This window comes from Temnothorax longispinosus, chromosome 6 (genome assembly GCF_030848805.1).
Source record: "Temnothorax longispinosus isolate EJ_2023e chromosome 6, Tlon_JGU_v1, whole genome shotgun sequence".
NCBI classification, from domain to species: domain Eukaryota; kingdom Metazoa; phylum Arthropoda; class Insecta; order Hymenoptera; family Formicidae; genus Temnothorax; species Temnothorax longispinosus.
This window is the reverse complement of record NC_092363.1, coordinates 1,529,471-1,545,060: the sequence shown is the minus strand read 5'-3', so window position 1 is coordinate 1,545,060 and position 15,590 is coordinate 1,529,471. Positions and strand designations below refer to the sequence as shown.

The 15,590-nt window shown below is 35.4% G+C and overlaps 1 protein-coding gene across 12 annotated transcripts in view; it reads left to right on the top strand.

Moving 5' to 3' along the window:
- Rg (A kinase anchor protein rugose) overlaps window positions 1-15,590 on the top strand; it is a 310,596-nt gene that overhangs the window by 181,702 nt on the left and 113,304 nt on the right. For all 12 annotated transcript variants that reach the window (XM_071780962.1, XM_071780964.1, XM_071780957.1 and 9 more), the window contains exon 2: window positions 3,125-3,229. In XM_071780962.1, coding sequence (XP_071637063.1) covers window positions 3,125-3,229 — 105 coding nt within the window. The remainder of the gene's footprint in view (window positions 1-3,124; window positions 3,230-15,590) is intronic.

Sequence of the window (15,590 nt, the reverse complement as noted above, 5' to 3'; positions counted from 1 at the left end):
TCTGAATTGTATCATTCAATTCAAATTCTAAAATCGAAACACAAAGGGATATAAGTAAAATTACTTTTTTCTACATAAAATAACTTTCTTTTTTTTAACCTGTCCGAACTCACCCTACGGCCTCTCAGAAGTCGGAACACAAAACCGACGTTTTTCTCCGAAAACCATGTAATTCTCCAAAACATATCAGAAATAAAGATTGATTTTATTTACTATTTCTTCTATTTTTTCATTAGAAGACATCCTCAACTTTAACAAGAAATCAAAGTTTATATGACAAAAACAAACTTAATGTTAATTTATTATATTTTTATTATATAAAAATTATATAAAAATTGTCTTACAGAAACCGTGGGTGAGTCTTGTGTCATAGAACAGAGGGTGAGTTCAGGAAGATTAAGCGATCTAATGCGATGATACGAAAACTGCGAATCGAGTTTTTTTTAAATGTCATTCGATTATTCTTTCGATTCTCGGCACGATGTTGGCTGTTAAGATTTGCGCAAGTGATATCGGTCATTCGAAAAATTGCTTTGGCGGCATTGAACCCTCTCTATCGGCAATAATGCTCTACCTTTCTCCCTCCCTTCCCATTACGCAAAGATTTATTTTCCTCCAGGGATCAACGATTTCCGGAAAGAGCCGATACGTGACGATATGAACTTTAATCTACACACATCATGTGTCTCTCCCTATCTCAGCTTTTCCATACAATGACAAGCATGAAATATCCACATAAATTAATTGCATATAAATCTCTGATTATTTTTTCTAATAACAGATATTCCATACTTTATAGAAAAATGTTTCTGTTGCATAATTTGATCACATAGTTGCAAAATATTTTTACCAACATAAACATGATTAAATAACACTTTATTTTGATTAAATAGTTTTAATTTTTGGTGATGGGATAGCTAGCAGTACATATAACATAAAAAAGAATTAAATTAAATTCCAGGCGTACATTCTCATGTCCACAGTGCATCGCATATGCAAGAATGTAATTGCGTTGTAAATAGTTGGGGGTACGCCAAACGGCTGTACTTTGAAAATTCTGTTTCTCCCTTTATGGCATTCTAATCTAATGCATATATTCGTGTAAACGTCGGAGGAATAAAGAACCGTAGCAAAATTTTATTAACATTAATATTTTAATATTAATAGAAAACAAGACATTATGCCGAAAAGCGATTGATTCCTTTATTAAAAAGTATATCAGATAATTTATATAATTCATTAAACAGTTTATCAGATAATTCATAATTCGATATAAAAAATATTCCAATATACGTCTTGAAATTTATTTTATGATAAAATTTTAATTTAATTTCATACAGATTTTTTAGTAATGACAGATATTCTGTCGTTTGCAAATGTTATGTTAGTTAATTTTGCCGGCATATCATTCGTCAGATTACTTGCTCACAGAAATTGCTTGTTATTACTTGTAGAGTCGAGTCAAACGCAATGTTTGTTGATATTGCCGCTTTTAGTTTCGAGAGTTCCCGAGATCGAGTAGCAAACTTTGTCATCTTATTACGCGCAACATGGAGCTTTCCGAACGCTATGGTAAACCGTGGTAAAAGCGCTGGGTAAAAGCGAGAAAGTCCGAGCGTGCCATTATCGAACGCGGTGCCTCTGTAACAATTCTATTTTCTCAACATCGCGGCATCGGTGTACGCTGTAACGGCACCAAATGCGGTATTAGTTGCGAGTTTGGTGAAAGAGCAACATTCCTACTCGCGGAAAGTTTGCCCTCGCTCTCACGTATTTCGCAGAAGAATAGTTGCAGCAATATTCTTTTCGGAATGTAGAACGAAACCAACGCTCTTCGCGATTCTGGCGATTCCAATCTCCCACAGCTTACAATACAACTCCTCCAGAAACGGAGAGTAAAGTTAAGATCCGATGTGCCGATTCGATCGAAACCGTTGAACCGGGATAACCTCTACTTTCAATTGCCGGCACAGGCAGTTTTATAAACGGTGATGCGTAAGTTATGAATTTTTATGAGCGATCGACGCTCGTAAAAATTGGTCATGACCTCACCGAAGACACGGATATGGCTGTAAGGAATTCATGATCGATACCGATACGTCTACGAAGAAAACGAAGCAGGGAAAGGCGAGAAAGAAAAGAAACGCGGCGTGGAGGATGAGCGCGAAATACTTTCCCGGAAATTACGCTCTCTCCGCAGAGGCAGCACTTCCGGTCCGGCTATATATAAGTCGTCCCAGTAAGAAAAAGAACCGCAAACGGACATAGCCCGTAAACTTTTCGTGTCCAAAATGTTTCGTCTGCAACGTTTTGGGTATCCCTAAAAATACATCCTTATTACACGGTCGATCTAAATATATGTATTAGTTTCGCCAGACGATCACCGTCTCGAATCGTCATACGTTATATAGATTTTTTGAGTGAAAAAACGTGAAATGGAAGTGGCTTTATTTATTATTCTTTTATGTGCAATAACGAGCGATACCGTAATACTCTTAAAAAGATGCAATATGTATGTATAATCCAATGCAAATTTTCGCTCGCCCATACATATATTACAAAATGCTGATATTTATTCATTTTATGCGTATCGCGTAAATCGGATATTGTTTTTCAACGTCGAACATGAAACATATTTAATGAACCAAGAGATTCTATAGGTAGACAAAAGCGATGCTGCATTCGGATTCGGAAAGGTATGCTCCTACCAATTAATGTTGATAATAACATAAGGTAATCAGCGATTGGTTGTCAAAATGGTATTATTTGTTTCACCCCGCGCGTGACTGTCCGGATTTCGATATAACGGAATGGCGTTACGTACAACCATTCGTTTGACGTACGTCCGAGTATCGAGCGATGAAGCTTTCAGTTAGCAACATTTCCGCGATTAAATACCGACGCTATCCACATACATTTCCCCGGGAACTTCCGATCCGTTTGTGTCCATGAGAGAGTTACTATTTATGACTACTCATATATTTGGACGCAGAAGAGCTAATAATGTACGTGCTGTTAGAATGAACTTTGCCTTGTCGACATTGTTACGCATAAAACACTGCGGATTATACAGCTGTACAATTATCAATGTTTTCAACGTGTTTTCCTTTTTTTTTATGTGCAGCTCGTGGGCGGTGAATTCGACATGGAGCTGAATTTCGTGATACAGGACGCGCAGAACATCAGGCACATGCTGGAGCTTCTCGATCATTGCCCACCCAATCTCCAGGTAAGCGAGCGATGTGATGTTAAACTAGGTCGAATTAATTACGCGCGGAAAATATCCAACGTAAATCCAGGGAGAGAATGCGGTAGAGAGTACGGGTAAACGAGCGCACCGTCGATATCGCAATATCGGTAATTGAAATTGAAAATCCATTGTGTGTGTAAATGTGCGACATATATATATGACAGATGCGTGTGTGTGTGTGTGTGTGTGTGTGTGTGTGTGTATATATAACGCGCTTCTTGCAGCGTAGTGTTATCGAGAATGTGAAGAAAATGAAGATAGAAAAGTGAAGGATCTTTTCTAAGATCCTTCTCGGATATCATCGAGTAGAGTCGAGTTTTACTATTGCGTTGGAATTGATCGAAGAGTCTCAAGCTACTCAATCTTTCCGTTGCCTTGACGGTTCTTGCAATAGACAACAATTTATATCTCTTTATGAGATTTCTCATTTCTCACTATTCGGTTCACCTAATTCCGTCTGTCAACACTTTCTTTAGAAAGAACCGAATCGCGGATTCTTATTCACGTTTCAATTTTTATTTTGTAAATTAATGATCAACAAAAATAAAATGTCTATGGCAACACTGCTTAATACAAATGCAAGGCAATTATTTAACCGTTTAAATATTTTAATATTGCCGCGATCAGCTCTTTGATACCATATCGCAGAACTTCTTTTATCGCGCGCCCATTCCTTTTGTCGTAATAAAATAATTTTGCTGTACTACTGAATATGAACATCTCCAATAAAAAACGAACGCGCGATCAATACCGTTCATCGCATGTACGTTGCAAGCGCGTCTAATAAAACCGCGGTAATTAAAGTTATGCGAAAAAAAACGAACGACTTTTTTTTACACTGACATCGCAATAGCGAAATGCTGGTATGATGACGCATTGGAGAGGAAAACTGGGAATATAAGGGCATATGTACGAATTCCTGATTCTCTCTCTTTTCTGCCTTTCTCTCCATTGCTACCTCGATATTTGACGCAAAAAAGAGAGCGCGTGGCGTAGGACACGCACAATCTCGGCATACAAAAAGATCGGAATCCATTACACGGCAAATTTTTCTCGAATAGGAACGAGATTTTTTTTTTATTGCGTAGCATGAGATTTATCACCGCTTTGAAGCATCGTCCGCATCCTCCGTTTTTCGTGCTGGTGAAGCACCTAGAGGTACATCGATTCACAGCGAGGAAAAAATATGATCTCGCGATATCGTACTATCAATAGAAAAATAGCCTAGTGTAATCTGAACGATATTGATCGATGTAGACATATGCGTATCGAGCACTGGCATATAATAACTGACCAAGAGGGACTAGTGATTTGTCAAAATATTACTGGCAGAAATAAATTGCTCAGTCCGCATTTCAACGAATTCTATACGAGAAAATTAATTTTCCAATATGATAAAATCTCTGCGTTCCTGTTGATTAATAAAAAATAAACGCGTTAGTTGTTTTATTGTTTTTTTTTTGTTTTTTTTTTTTTAGTGATAATTTAATTTATCCCGTTTCTGTTTAACTCTATTTTTCACAGAAAACAAATATCTCGAACAGCTCTATTTAATGAAAAACAAATACGCAACTATAGCTTTAAAAAGAATGCTCGAAACGGATTTTTCTTTTTATTATGTGAGTATACTTTGCGTTAATTTAGCACAAACGCGTTTGCATATGATTAATTCGTGTTTCATTTTATTTGGGACAAACTACGTACTCTCGCAAAGCTTAGGTGCAAAGATTAAAGAGAAAGACTTTCCGCAAAAAGCACCATCTGCTATGTATCTTCAAAGTTCGTGTACGCCTCGCTTCGTTAAAAGCGGCGTACGACTTGGCGAGAAAGGAAAGTAAGGAACGGCGAACTTTTGTAAATAATAGCGGGTCCTTAGCCGCCATGTCGGATGGAGGAAAATCCGTTTACGCTTTCGTCGCTCTTCGCAAACTCATACACGACACTTGAGCCCTTCGCTGCAAACTTTTGGCGCGAAAGTAAATAGAAATTTAAACTAGATGGATACAATAGACAAAGTTATGAGCGTTCTGTTCCTCCGCTAATCATCCGCGGTCGCCTGTTCTTTTCTCTATCAACGAAAACCACTAATCGCTTGTGCAGCGAAGACAGTTCAACTTCAAACCAGATTTACGCGAATTCGTTATCTAATAAAAATTTCCGCACCGGTTAAATTTTATCAAATTTCTAAATTCCTAACAGTACCGCGATTTATGCGAAAGCTGAAAAGCCGCCGTATCTAGCAGCTGTAGCTGAGATGAGAATTAATTTGTATCCTGTATGCGGCTAGAAACGCTCGTTTGTAGTGCGGTAGGATCGTATAAACGTTAAGATGCAGTTCATGGCGTAAAGGTATATACGAACCGAGTCTGTCTACCTATTACACACAAGATGTTTCCTTGCTCTTCATGTTTTCCTTACACTTATGTTTTTCCTTGATAACATTTTTATGGAAAAAAGAATACTTTTTGCAGTTTTAAACATTAAATATTTTGGTAACTAAATAAATATTTTAATTTAACGTTATCTTGAACTAACATCCTTGATATTAATTAAGGAAATGTATTTCCTGTATATTTAATTTTGTATATGAAGGTCTTACATTCATTGTGGATGGTGCAGTATTTTGATAGTATATTCTCGAGAACTGAACAAATTTTCCTTATTCTGTTTTATATAAATCAATTTATTTTTGTTTCATATTAATGTACACATAAATAACTTATCTGAGGTCTTTATTGTCCATGAAATATGAATATCATGAAGAAATTTAAATTAAAATTTTGTATTTTACAAAAATACCGATATTTTATATATATTTATTATAATTTTCCTAAATTTCATTTTCTTTATTTTTCAATATTAATGTAAATAACGAATAAGAAAATTTAATTAATTAATTAATTAATTATATGATCGATATTAAAAATTTGTTGAAACAACATCATTGAGATATTATTTCTATGTAATATTTCCAATTTTTCAAAAATCGTACATAGAATATTTGATAAAGAATGTAAGGTATAACATCTTGTGTGGAAACAATTTTTCTTCTACAAGAATTACTCTATTATATTTTATTATATTTTTTTTAAGCAAGCTCTTGTAAAATATTTTACTCCTCGTATTTACCATTTTACGCGAGTTTGTCTCATAAAATTTAGTTAATTAAATCTCATAATTAGCAAATTATGTCAAATATTAACAAACTCTATTTTATGAGCTTTGTCTATAGTCTGTATTTCTGTATTTTCATATGCATAACAATTCGTACGCATAACATTCAATGAATAATCTCATACACATCAACACATGTTCTAAGATTAAATATTGATACTAATCTATTCTAGTTTATTTACGATAAGACACAATATATCTATGAAATATTATATTTGCAATATTCTTAAACTTTTAATATATGCATACATTTATGTGTAAATAAATATATCTCATAGTATTTTATTCTATAGATCCATTATCTCAAAATAAAGTATAACTTATCACTCATCACATAATGTAAAATTAATGGTAAATAATGCAAATTACGTCAACTTATAAAATACAAATATGTGTATCCGAATTAAAGTAACTCTCAAAATAATAAATACTTTCAGAAAAACAATTATTGCTCGTAGTAGTTTACTGAAGTAGTTTTAAAATAATTGTAAATAAATTTTACATAACAGTAACAAATGAAATAGTAAATAATTACCTCATGGCTATTCCGCTGTCGCCTATTATACTAATGCGTGCCAGACCTCCTACTCCTTTTCCTCCTTCTCCTCTCAGGTTCTTTGGTTGCTCTCACACGACACTTTCGAAAACGCGGTTAATTACGATCGCACACGCTGTTCGCTATGTTAAAATACAAGGATCGCACGACACTTGGCACGGCACTCCCGTTGTTAACCGCGACGTCCCGTAAATTAGCGTAATGGACGAATCTCGAACGGTCGGTTGATATAACGCCGAAGTTATATTGCGTGGTTAACGTACGGAGCTAATTAGGGCTGTACTTGTGTTGTTCATATAGGGAATAATTATGTCTCTCATCCTCTAGTACCTGTCATGCGTACCGAGAGATAATACCGCGCGAATGACTTCAACGCTACTCTAGCGTATAATAGAAACAAAAAATGCGCCGTACGTCGTATCGAGCGCCAACCAACTGATTGCTTCCGCGATATTTAATGTAGGTACTACTAACTACAAAATAAAATTCCTTATATATCAAATCAATTGTTAGTGAACATTTGATACATCGCAATGGCTTTTCGTTGCTCGAACCGACTCGGCCCGATAATTCGTGCGTTAGGTACCGCGCTCTAAATCCGGAAATGCTAGATAAATCGACGAGAAATTCCAAGTACGGCGCGGCGCCAGATAATTTCGATCGACGTTAGGGAAATGATTGTCGCCCATAAGTTATGTACTACGAAGCAGCAATTTATAATTCCCTAAATTAAACGAATTATGCGCGCGTGAGAGAGAGAGAGATATCTGTCTAAATGGATATTCATTTGATCTCTTTAATGTAATCCGAATTCGAATTGTGAACAGCACGAGTTAACAGCGGGGTTCGATCACGATATGATCTTACCGCGACTACGTTCCGAGAGACAATAAGCGGAGTGGCCGCTACCTGGCTATTCTGGCTAACAGCTCGAGTCTCTACGTGCGAATAGTGACCTTTTATACAACAGTATGCGCGCTAATTTCAAAGCCACAAAAAACAAATGCCGGGCACTGTGTGCTAGCCTACAGCCCAATTCATTACCCACCGCGTAATATTTATCATATTAAGATCTTAGATTATCTATAACTCGCATTTAATTGTAGAATAGAGTTCTACTTGTAATTATATCTACTGAGCACTTGCATGTGTATATCTTAACACATATCTATATGTATATTATTATAGATTTACAAATATGTGTTAAGATATACGCACATATGCAAGTGTGCAGCATATAGAATTACAAATAGAAATATATATTAATTATATTAATTATTAACGATATTAACTGTGAAAATCAACAACAAATGACAGACCGAAGTGTATGTGTAATTACGAGCCTTCTATGCGATATTAGTACTTATCTTTGTGATCGATTATAATTTAAAAATTATAACCTTGATCTTTTCGTATTTGAAGTTTTTTACTTTATTTTACCTCCAAAATACGCTATTAAAATACTGTACGGTGATTGTGAAATACCCTGTATATATGTATATAAACGCGTATATACAGATTCCTAAAAATATTTTTTGACGCAACATTTTCGGCAAAATTACGAGTAAAATTCTATCTTAAAATCTGACCCTGAATTATAGACCGTCTGGACTTTAAAAGGCAAATACATGTCGAGATATATTTTGTTTTCTTGCATTTCTAATTAGTTTTGATAAATATGCTATAAATTGTTAATTGTTAACTGTACCACAGACTGTCGCACGGTAAATTTAATATTTATTGAAAAAATATAACATTGATATTTTCATATTAAGATTTTCAATTCTAATTAATTTTCAATATAAAATATCGTACGTAATGTTCGTGTGAGATACCCTCTATAATCACAAGGAAAATCATAATCTATCACAATATAATCTATAATCGTGGTGGTTGCATGCATCAGTACCAGTTGATATAATTTACTAGCGAGTTTACTAGTGATCGGTTCTTGCCGCATCTATAGCCTAGCTCTAGCTCGAGCAGCATTCTAAAATGTTAATATTGTTAAGGTAGTTTCTACATCGCTTTCCTCGACCGTATATAAACGTTAACCTCCGCAACTATCTTCTCTTACTCGTAGTAAACGACTATTAAAATACATATATATATATATATATATATATATATATATATGTAGGTCCGGAAGTATGTTCCGGGACTTTTATTTTTTTACATCGGTATATTCCAGGACATTTGGCAGTTTCCAGGACTGTCCTGGAAAAAATTCATGTCCTACGGCACGTTTCGGGACAATTTTTTGAATCTGATTACATATATATGCGTTATATTCCAGGACTGTACATTTCAAAAAACGTAAACAGTCCCGGAACATACCTCTAGACCTACATATATATATATATATGAATATATATATGTGAATATATACAGAGTGTATAATAATAAATATAATACCGCCAGAGAGTAGGTAAAGCGAGTCAAACTGAAGAGAGAAGTCCTGTACTCTTTTGTGATTATACAATAAATAACGAGTTATTAATAAATACAAATCTGCGAATTAGCGTGCGTTCGCACGATTCAACGAGAATAGAGGCAGCTCAGCGTTTACAGTTGCTACGCTCATATTTAGCCGTTGTTAATTACACAACGCTTCACCTGTTTTATTTCCTCTCTGCGGATATTACACTTATTATCTAACATCTTGTATATACATATATGAAATTTCTCTGAAACTATTAATAATCATAAGTTAACGAAGGCTAAGATTTTATAAAATTTGTTCAAAATTAATCGCGGAACAATTTTTTTTATCTACATCCTTGAGACTGTTTTTAAAAATGTATTCTCTGCTTTATAGTCGATTATATAACTCAAAAATTGATATGTACTAAAGTCAAAACATTTTTCGCATCATTTCTTGGCTTTAATATCTGCCATGAGAACATACGTCATTGGTTTTGAGATGTATTACATATTTCACTGAATGTTCGCGTGGAGCTATCCTCTTCTTAAGATCTAAGCCTAATGGACTAGCGTAATGCTCGCGGAAGCGTATTTTGCTTAAATCTCTAGTACTTTTCTGTTAGAATCTTTGAGTAGACGAACATCCTGCGGGAATCACGAACATATAGCGACGACCGCGTTAAAGAGCAACAATGCAGTTTGAAAGTGCCATTTGCGACGCATTCGTATTTATGTCACTTTGAGAAATCGACGGAAAGCTTTCTAAATGAACAGTTCACTTATCTTGCGGTAACGCAAGATGTAAATCTTGCGTTTCCTGTCGTCATCCTTTCAATGAATATCCTGAGGGAAATCGTCTTTACGGAGAATCATAATTTTGAAGAATGATATAACAGCAACAGATTTTCAAGAAGAAAAATAAGCAACCATAACAATACCAGTAAAACACTTTTTTTTTATCTAACACGTAATTAATATAGAAGTCACTTATTCAATTCTTTATCACAATATAACGCGACTGATTACATTTCCTTAAAAAAATTTTTGAGAAAAAACGTGAGTGTCCCACGGACGATAATAAAGAATTATAGAAGATTAAATTGAATTTTTAGTATAGTAAAGCAATTTCGTCATTCGTGGATAAAGATGCGGGCCCGTGGTGCGTTTTCGAAGAGAAACATTAAAATGGATGAGACACCCGTCTCGAAGGAAAGGTCGGGTAATGTGAACGCCTTCACTCGATGCTATTTCAGAAACTGGCAAGAATATGGAGGCTAAGCCATTCTTTTTGGCGTACTGTTGTTTACGGTTGAACGGGTATACGTCAAATCGAATTTCCCGTTATCTGTTATCGCTCGCTAACTCAACAGAGCACGTCTCTCTCGCAGTAAAACTCATTACAACATCCCTACTTTATCATATATATCAAAATGTAAGATAAACGTTCCCTACTTTTTGACAAACTGCTTTTGTCTATTCCTCTCTTAGATTGCAGAACACAATACAGTAAGCGTTCTTACGTGATTGTATAATACATCAGTAACATTTTAAATTTCCATGTGCCGACAGGAAAGAACTTTAATCCTTATAGCTCTGATTTATCAAATATTTTCAAACGTATAGCTGTCTGGAAAATATAAATTGAAAAGAATATTTTTATCTTTATGGGGAAGATAATGTGATGAATGCAATCTAACAATTTACATGATAAATTTACAACAAGCGTATAAACGTGGATATCAGTTTTTCACTGCGCGAAATGCAACAACGATTTGCAACGAGAGTCACAAACATTCGTGAACTCGATTTTAGTATGTCGCATTGTTATTTTGATGAGATGTAAAGCCGGATTACCGTTGGCGAACGCTGCACTCCACATGCGATATTTTACGTGCATATTATAAAAATCTATGATATGTATTTCTCTATAGCTGCAGTATATAATTAGATAATCAGTGTTTTAGTAACGAGATAATTGATATAATGGATATGTTATTTTAGAATTATATTTATCAAAAATTTAAATTCCATATGTAAACATTTATGCAATAATTATGTTTTTATCTGAATTGAATGTTCATAACTGAATTAAATCTAGTGAAAAATATTGATTGTGTAGTTAATTAGCTACTAAGTATATATTAGTGGATTATTAAAGCGTAGCGTGGCCTTTAGAATTTCATCCTTATTACTTCCAATTGACAAACTCTGAACTTTCATTAGATTTCATTACCCCCCTTATATATTGCGTTCTATTCAGTTTACTGACTATTAACAGCGTTTAAGCGTAATAACTCAGATATTGCAGGATCGTTCGCAGCTTTCATAAATTGCGAGATGGGTTATAGATGTTATTCCTACAACAAACGTAGGATATAGATTGTAATTCTTGCGAATATGTCATTCTCTTTTTTCACTAGAAAAAACGATGGCCGATCGTCGAACAAACTACCATTTATCAATATATCTCGAGAAAAACATCCGATGCGTATATACGTTTATAAAGAAATATCCAAAATTTTCATCGACTTATAAAGATAACGGTTCCTATCATATATGATAGAAAGCAAAAAATTTGATTAATTGTGCGTTAATATACGGACAGATACACAAAACTTATTAAACATTATTAAAAATCAGTATAGGAATGGAGTTGATAAAATAAATTAGTACTATCGGATGGATATGTAAAATTAAAATTTTTAATCGTAGATACTTATAAAATAATAACATCTGTTGAGGATGTTGTTAAAATCAATACTTGGTGTCATATTAATAATATCCATATCTCTCTTTAGCTTGCGAGAATAATTTAGGTCAATGCTTGCAAGATAAATATCAACTGCGATCAGTTGTGAAATCGGCAGTTCGCTTGTACTTTGTCAGTCATGCTAGACTCTCTTCCCTTTACCTCTCTCCCTGAATCTCACGGTTTATTAGGTTTAATTTATTCATAAGTATCCATAATGACAGTGATATCAGTTAATCGCATATCATTACCATGGGGAGAATTGTACATAATTACCTACCAAATAATTCACGCTATTTGTGGACCAAGGGATCCAACGATTTACACAATGCAGTTTCCACCTATACTCAAGGGACAGAGATCAATAGAAAACTTAAATGTCGAATATTAATGCGACCAGCACTGAATCACAATTAAGTAGCAACATATTTTATCTTGTTACGATATTTAGGTCAAATTTTATTGAACGTATTGTGCGTTTTATTTAGATCTATGGTGAAATTATTGCTTGAGGTTAATTGGTCGCAATAAATTTAATTATTATCACAATGTTGCATATTTCAGTTCAAAAGAAACCACTACGCATATATCTGTAATATATATTTGTAATGTATATTCACAAAATATGTATTTTCCAGCTTTTATAAAATTATTCGATTTGTGATTTCATCAAGTATTACGATTAATGCATAATTTTCGAATTATTTTATAATGTAATTTCACACTAGTGTCATTAACGTATTATTAATTATTACAATGATATCAGTAATATGCATATTCTATTTTAATATCATTTTCCGATCCGAAATGTTTGAAACACAGCATTTATATGATATCAAATAATATACAGTATAAAATGTTATTTAAAATAAAAATGAGTTATTTCAAATCAATTTATGATGTTTAAATCATAATATATATATATATATATACATATCATTCAAGAGTATTATCAAGAGAGATCTCTTACGTTATCTTCGTTACGAGATGTTCTTCGTTATCTTCCTCGCGTATCTAGAGCACGCTTTAAGTTTCAAGATATTTCGATTATCTAGATAAGAAGGCAAACTCGCGCAAGGGTTAAGGGAGGTAAAGGTTTCGCATTTATAAAGATAGGCATCTCACGGTTGATGAAAGGAGAAGCCTCGACAGGCCAATATATGCAAAGCCTTTATATGCGTATAGCAAACTCGGTAAATTAGCTATCCGGACGAGAATGCAGATCATAGATGTTATACAACCTCCAGTCGAAGCTCCGCTAATGTTGCTCGACTGCACCGTAGTGCATCAGCTAATTACTCTACATCAAGTTGGGCAAAAATGCTCGCGATTTTGTATAGCGCTGTTACGGCTCGAAGGTTTACGACATGTCAGTCACCAACGCGGGAAGTTGCAGACCGTCGACGGATCGGACAGCGCGCGCACGCTTGTAATGTTCACCTCTGCATCGCCAATTATGTTACTCGCTGGTGTTACACACACCGGTGCATTACATGCATCTCGCTTACACGTGCTCGCATGTACAGCCACGGGTATACGAATATTGGGTTATTAACCCGGGCGGAATATTAATTCTGGTTAGCAGCAAGTGTCGCGATAATGGTGACACTTGTGCCGCGGTCATGGAGAATTTATGCCGACGAATCTCGCGGCGCGGCTTATTCCAACGAATCGATCCCGATGAATCGCGACCAGCTTCGTTCAATGATTAACCGATTGATTTCGTAACCGTTTATTAGTTAGTTTCAACGGTAACTGGACAATAAATCAAGTATTATTGTAATAATTTATGAATAGAAACGTTACTTCTAAATAGCAGTCTTGCCAATTTAGATCTCTATATACCTATACAATAGCGATATTTGCGTCACAATCACGACGAATTTTATAAATGGTAGATTGTTCTCTCTATTGATATAAATCAACGCTTGTTACACACGATTGTTTGAGATAGCTGCAATAGTTGGAAAGTACGCCACGAGTTTGTTGATTTATAAAATTGACTACTTTCTTGATTATATCGAATGCGATATATCGCAAATTGATTTTGTATTGGTCTAAGATATTTATCTAACCTAAACTTGAAAGAAGTTTTTTTAAAAGAAAGTTGTTTCTCTCGCTACTGGATATATTATTAACAACCGAAGAGGAGAGGCGCAGGGCGTGTCTAAGCTTCTAGGACCGGGAGAAAGTTCTCCTAACATTTTCAAGAAGTTATACCTGCTGATATTCGCTAGTCGGCCATATATTTCTATAAAAATTTCATTGAGATCTCTACCATACATCACACCATAGCACACGTGCGTTTATATTTTTCTGTGCAATGCTACGGCAGCGGCAAGAAAATGAATTCTTGCTGCAACAATTCTATGCAATATTCATATAACATACCACAGAAAATATTTATAACAACCACTCAGTAAACAATATCAATAACACGATAAAAATATTTTTTTTTTTTTTTAATGGATGGAATACGAGTATCCTACATTGTATATTTGCAGGACAATATTTCCTCGTCGAATTAAATATTAAAATATTTGAATTTTTTAATTTGCATTTGATATTGCTTGCTCTCAACGTCATTCAGGGAAAATCTCCCATGTTATCGATCGATGAACGTTTGCACTTTAAATCATGGAGATCCGTACGGACCAATTTAGCAGACAGTCAACAAGTTTTCGAATGAGCACTCTACGTAACAAGAGTACTACTCGATTTACATCCATCGACTTTTCATAACTGCACGCTGGACCACGTTGGTTTAGCTGACTCGCAGAGAGACACTCCGTCGAGTGTCGAGCGTTCATCAATCCGGACACAGATGCACGGGATACGTACGAATTCGATTCAAGTTCACAATATCCCCGGGATGAACGGGAAAAATAAAGGCGATGAAACGATCGAGTGGACACGCTCGAGCGGAGATTCGACGCCGTTACGCCATTGCGTGAGTAGAATATATTGATTTATCACGGCCCCCCCGTCCATACCCCGATCACACCGTCGTCGCCGCCGTTACCGCCGCCGTTACCGCCGTTACCACCGCCGCCTCGCCGTCTCTCTGAATTTCTCCTCGTCACTTCGAACCGCGCATCCAACTCTGTCTTCGATTGTGGAAAACCCTCGTTTCCCGCGCGAGCTGTACTTCAACTCCGATTCACCTCTATCGGCGTCCCGTACGTACGATATCCGTGCGCAGCATTATTGTCCCTGGTATTGACGATGTCGCCCTTGTTATGCCCGGACTTCGTGCATTGATCCACGCGGGGGATATATTCATATCCACACTCGTGGCCTGTCGATGATATTATGCCGCATGACGAGCCTTTGTACCGCCGGAATTTCTTCTCACTTGTCGTCGAGATATCGGGGAATGCTGTGCTCACGTATTACAAGCATGATGTAAAATTGCTAACCCATATCTTGTCCTTGTT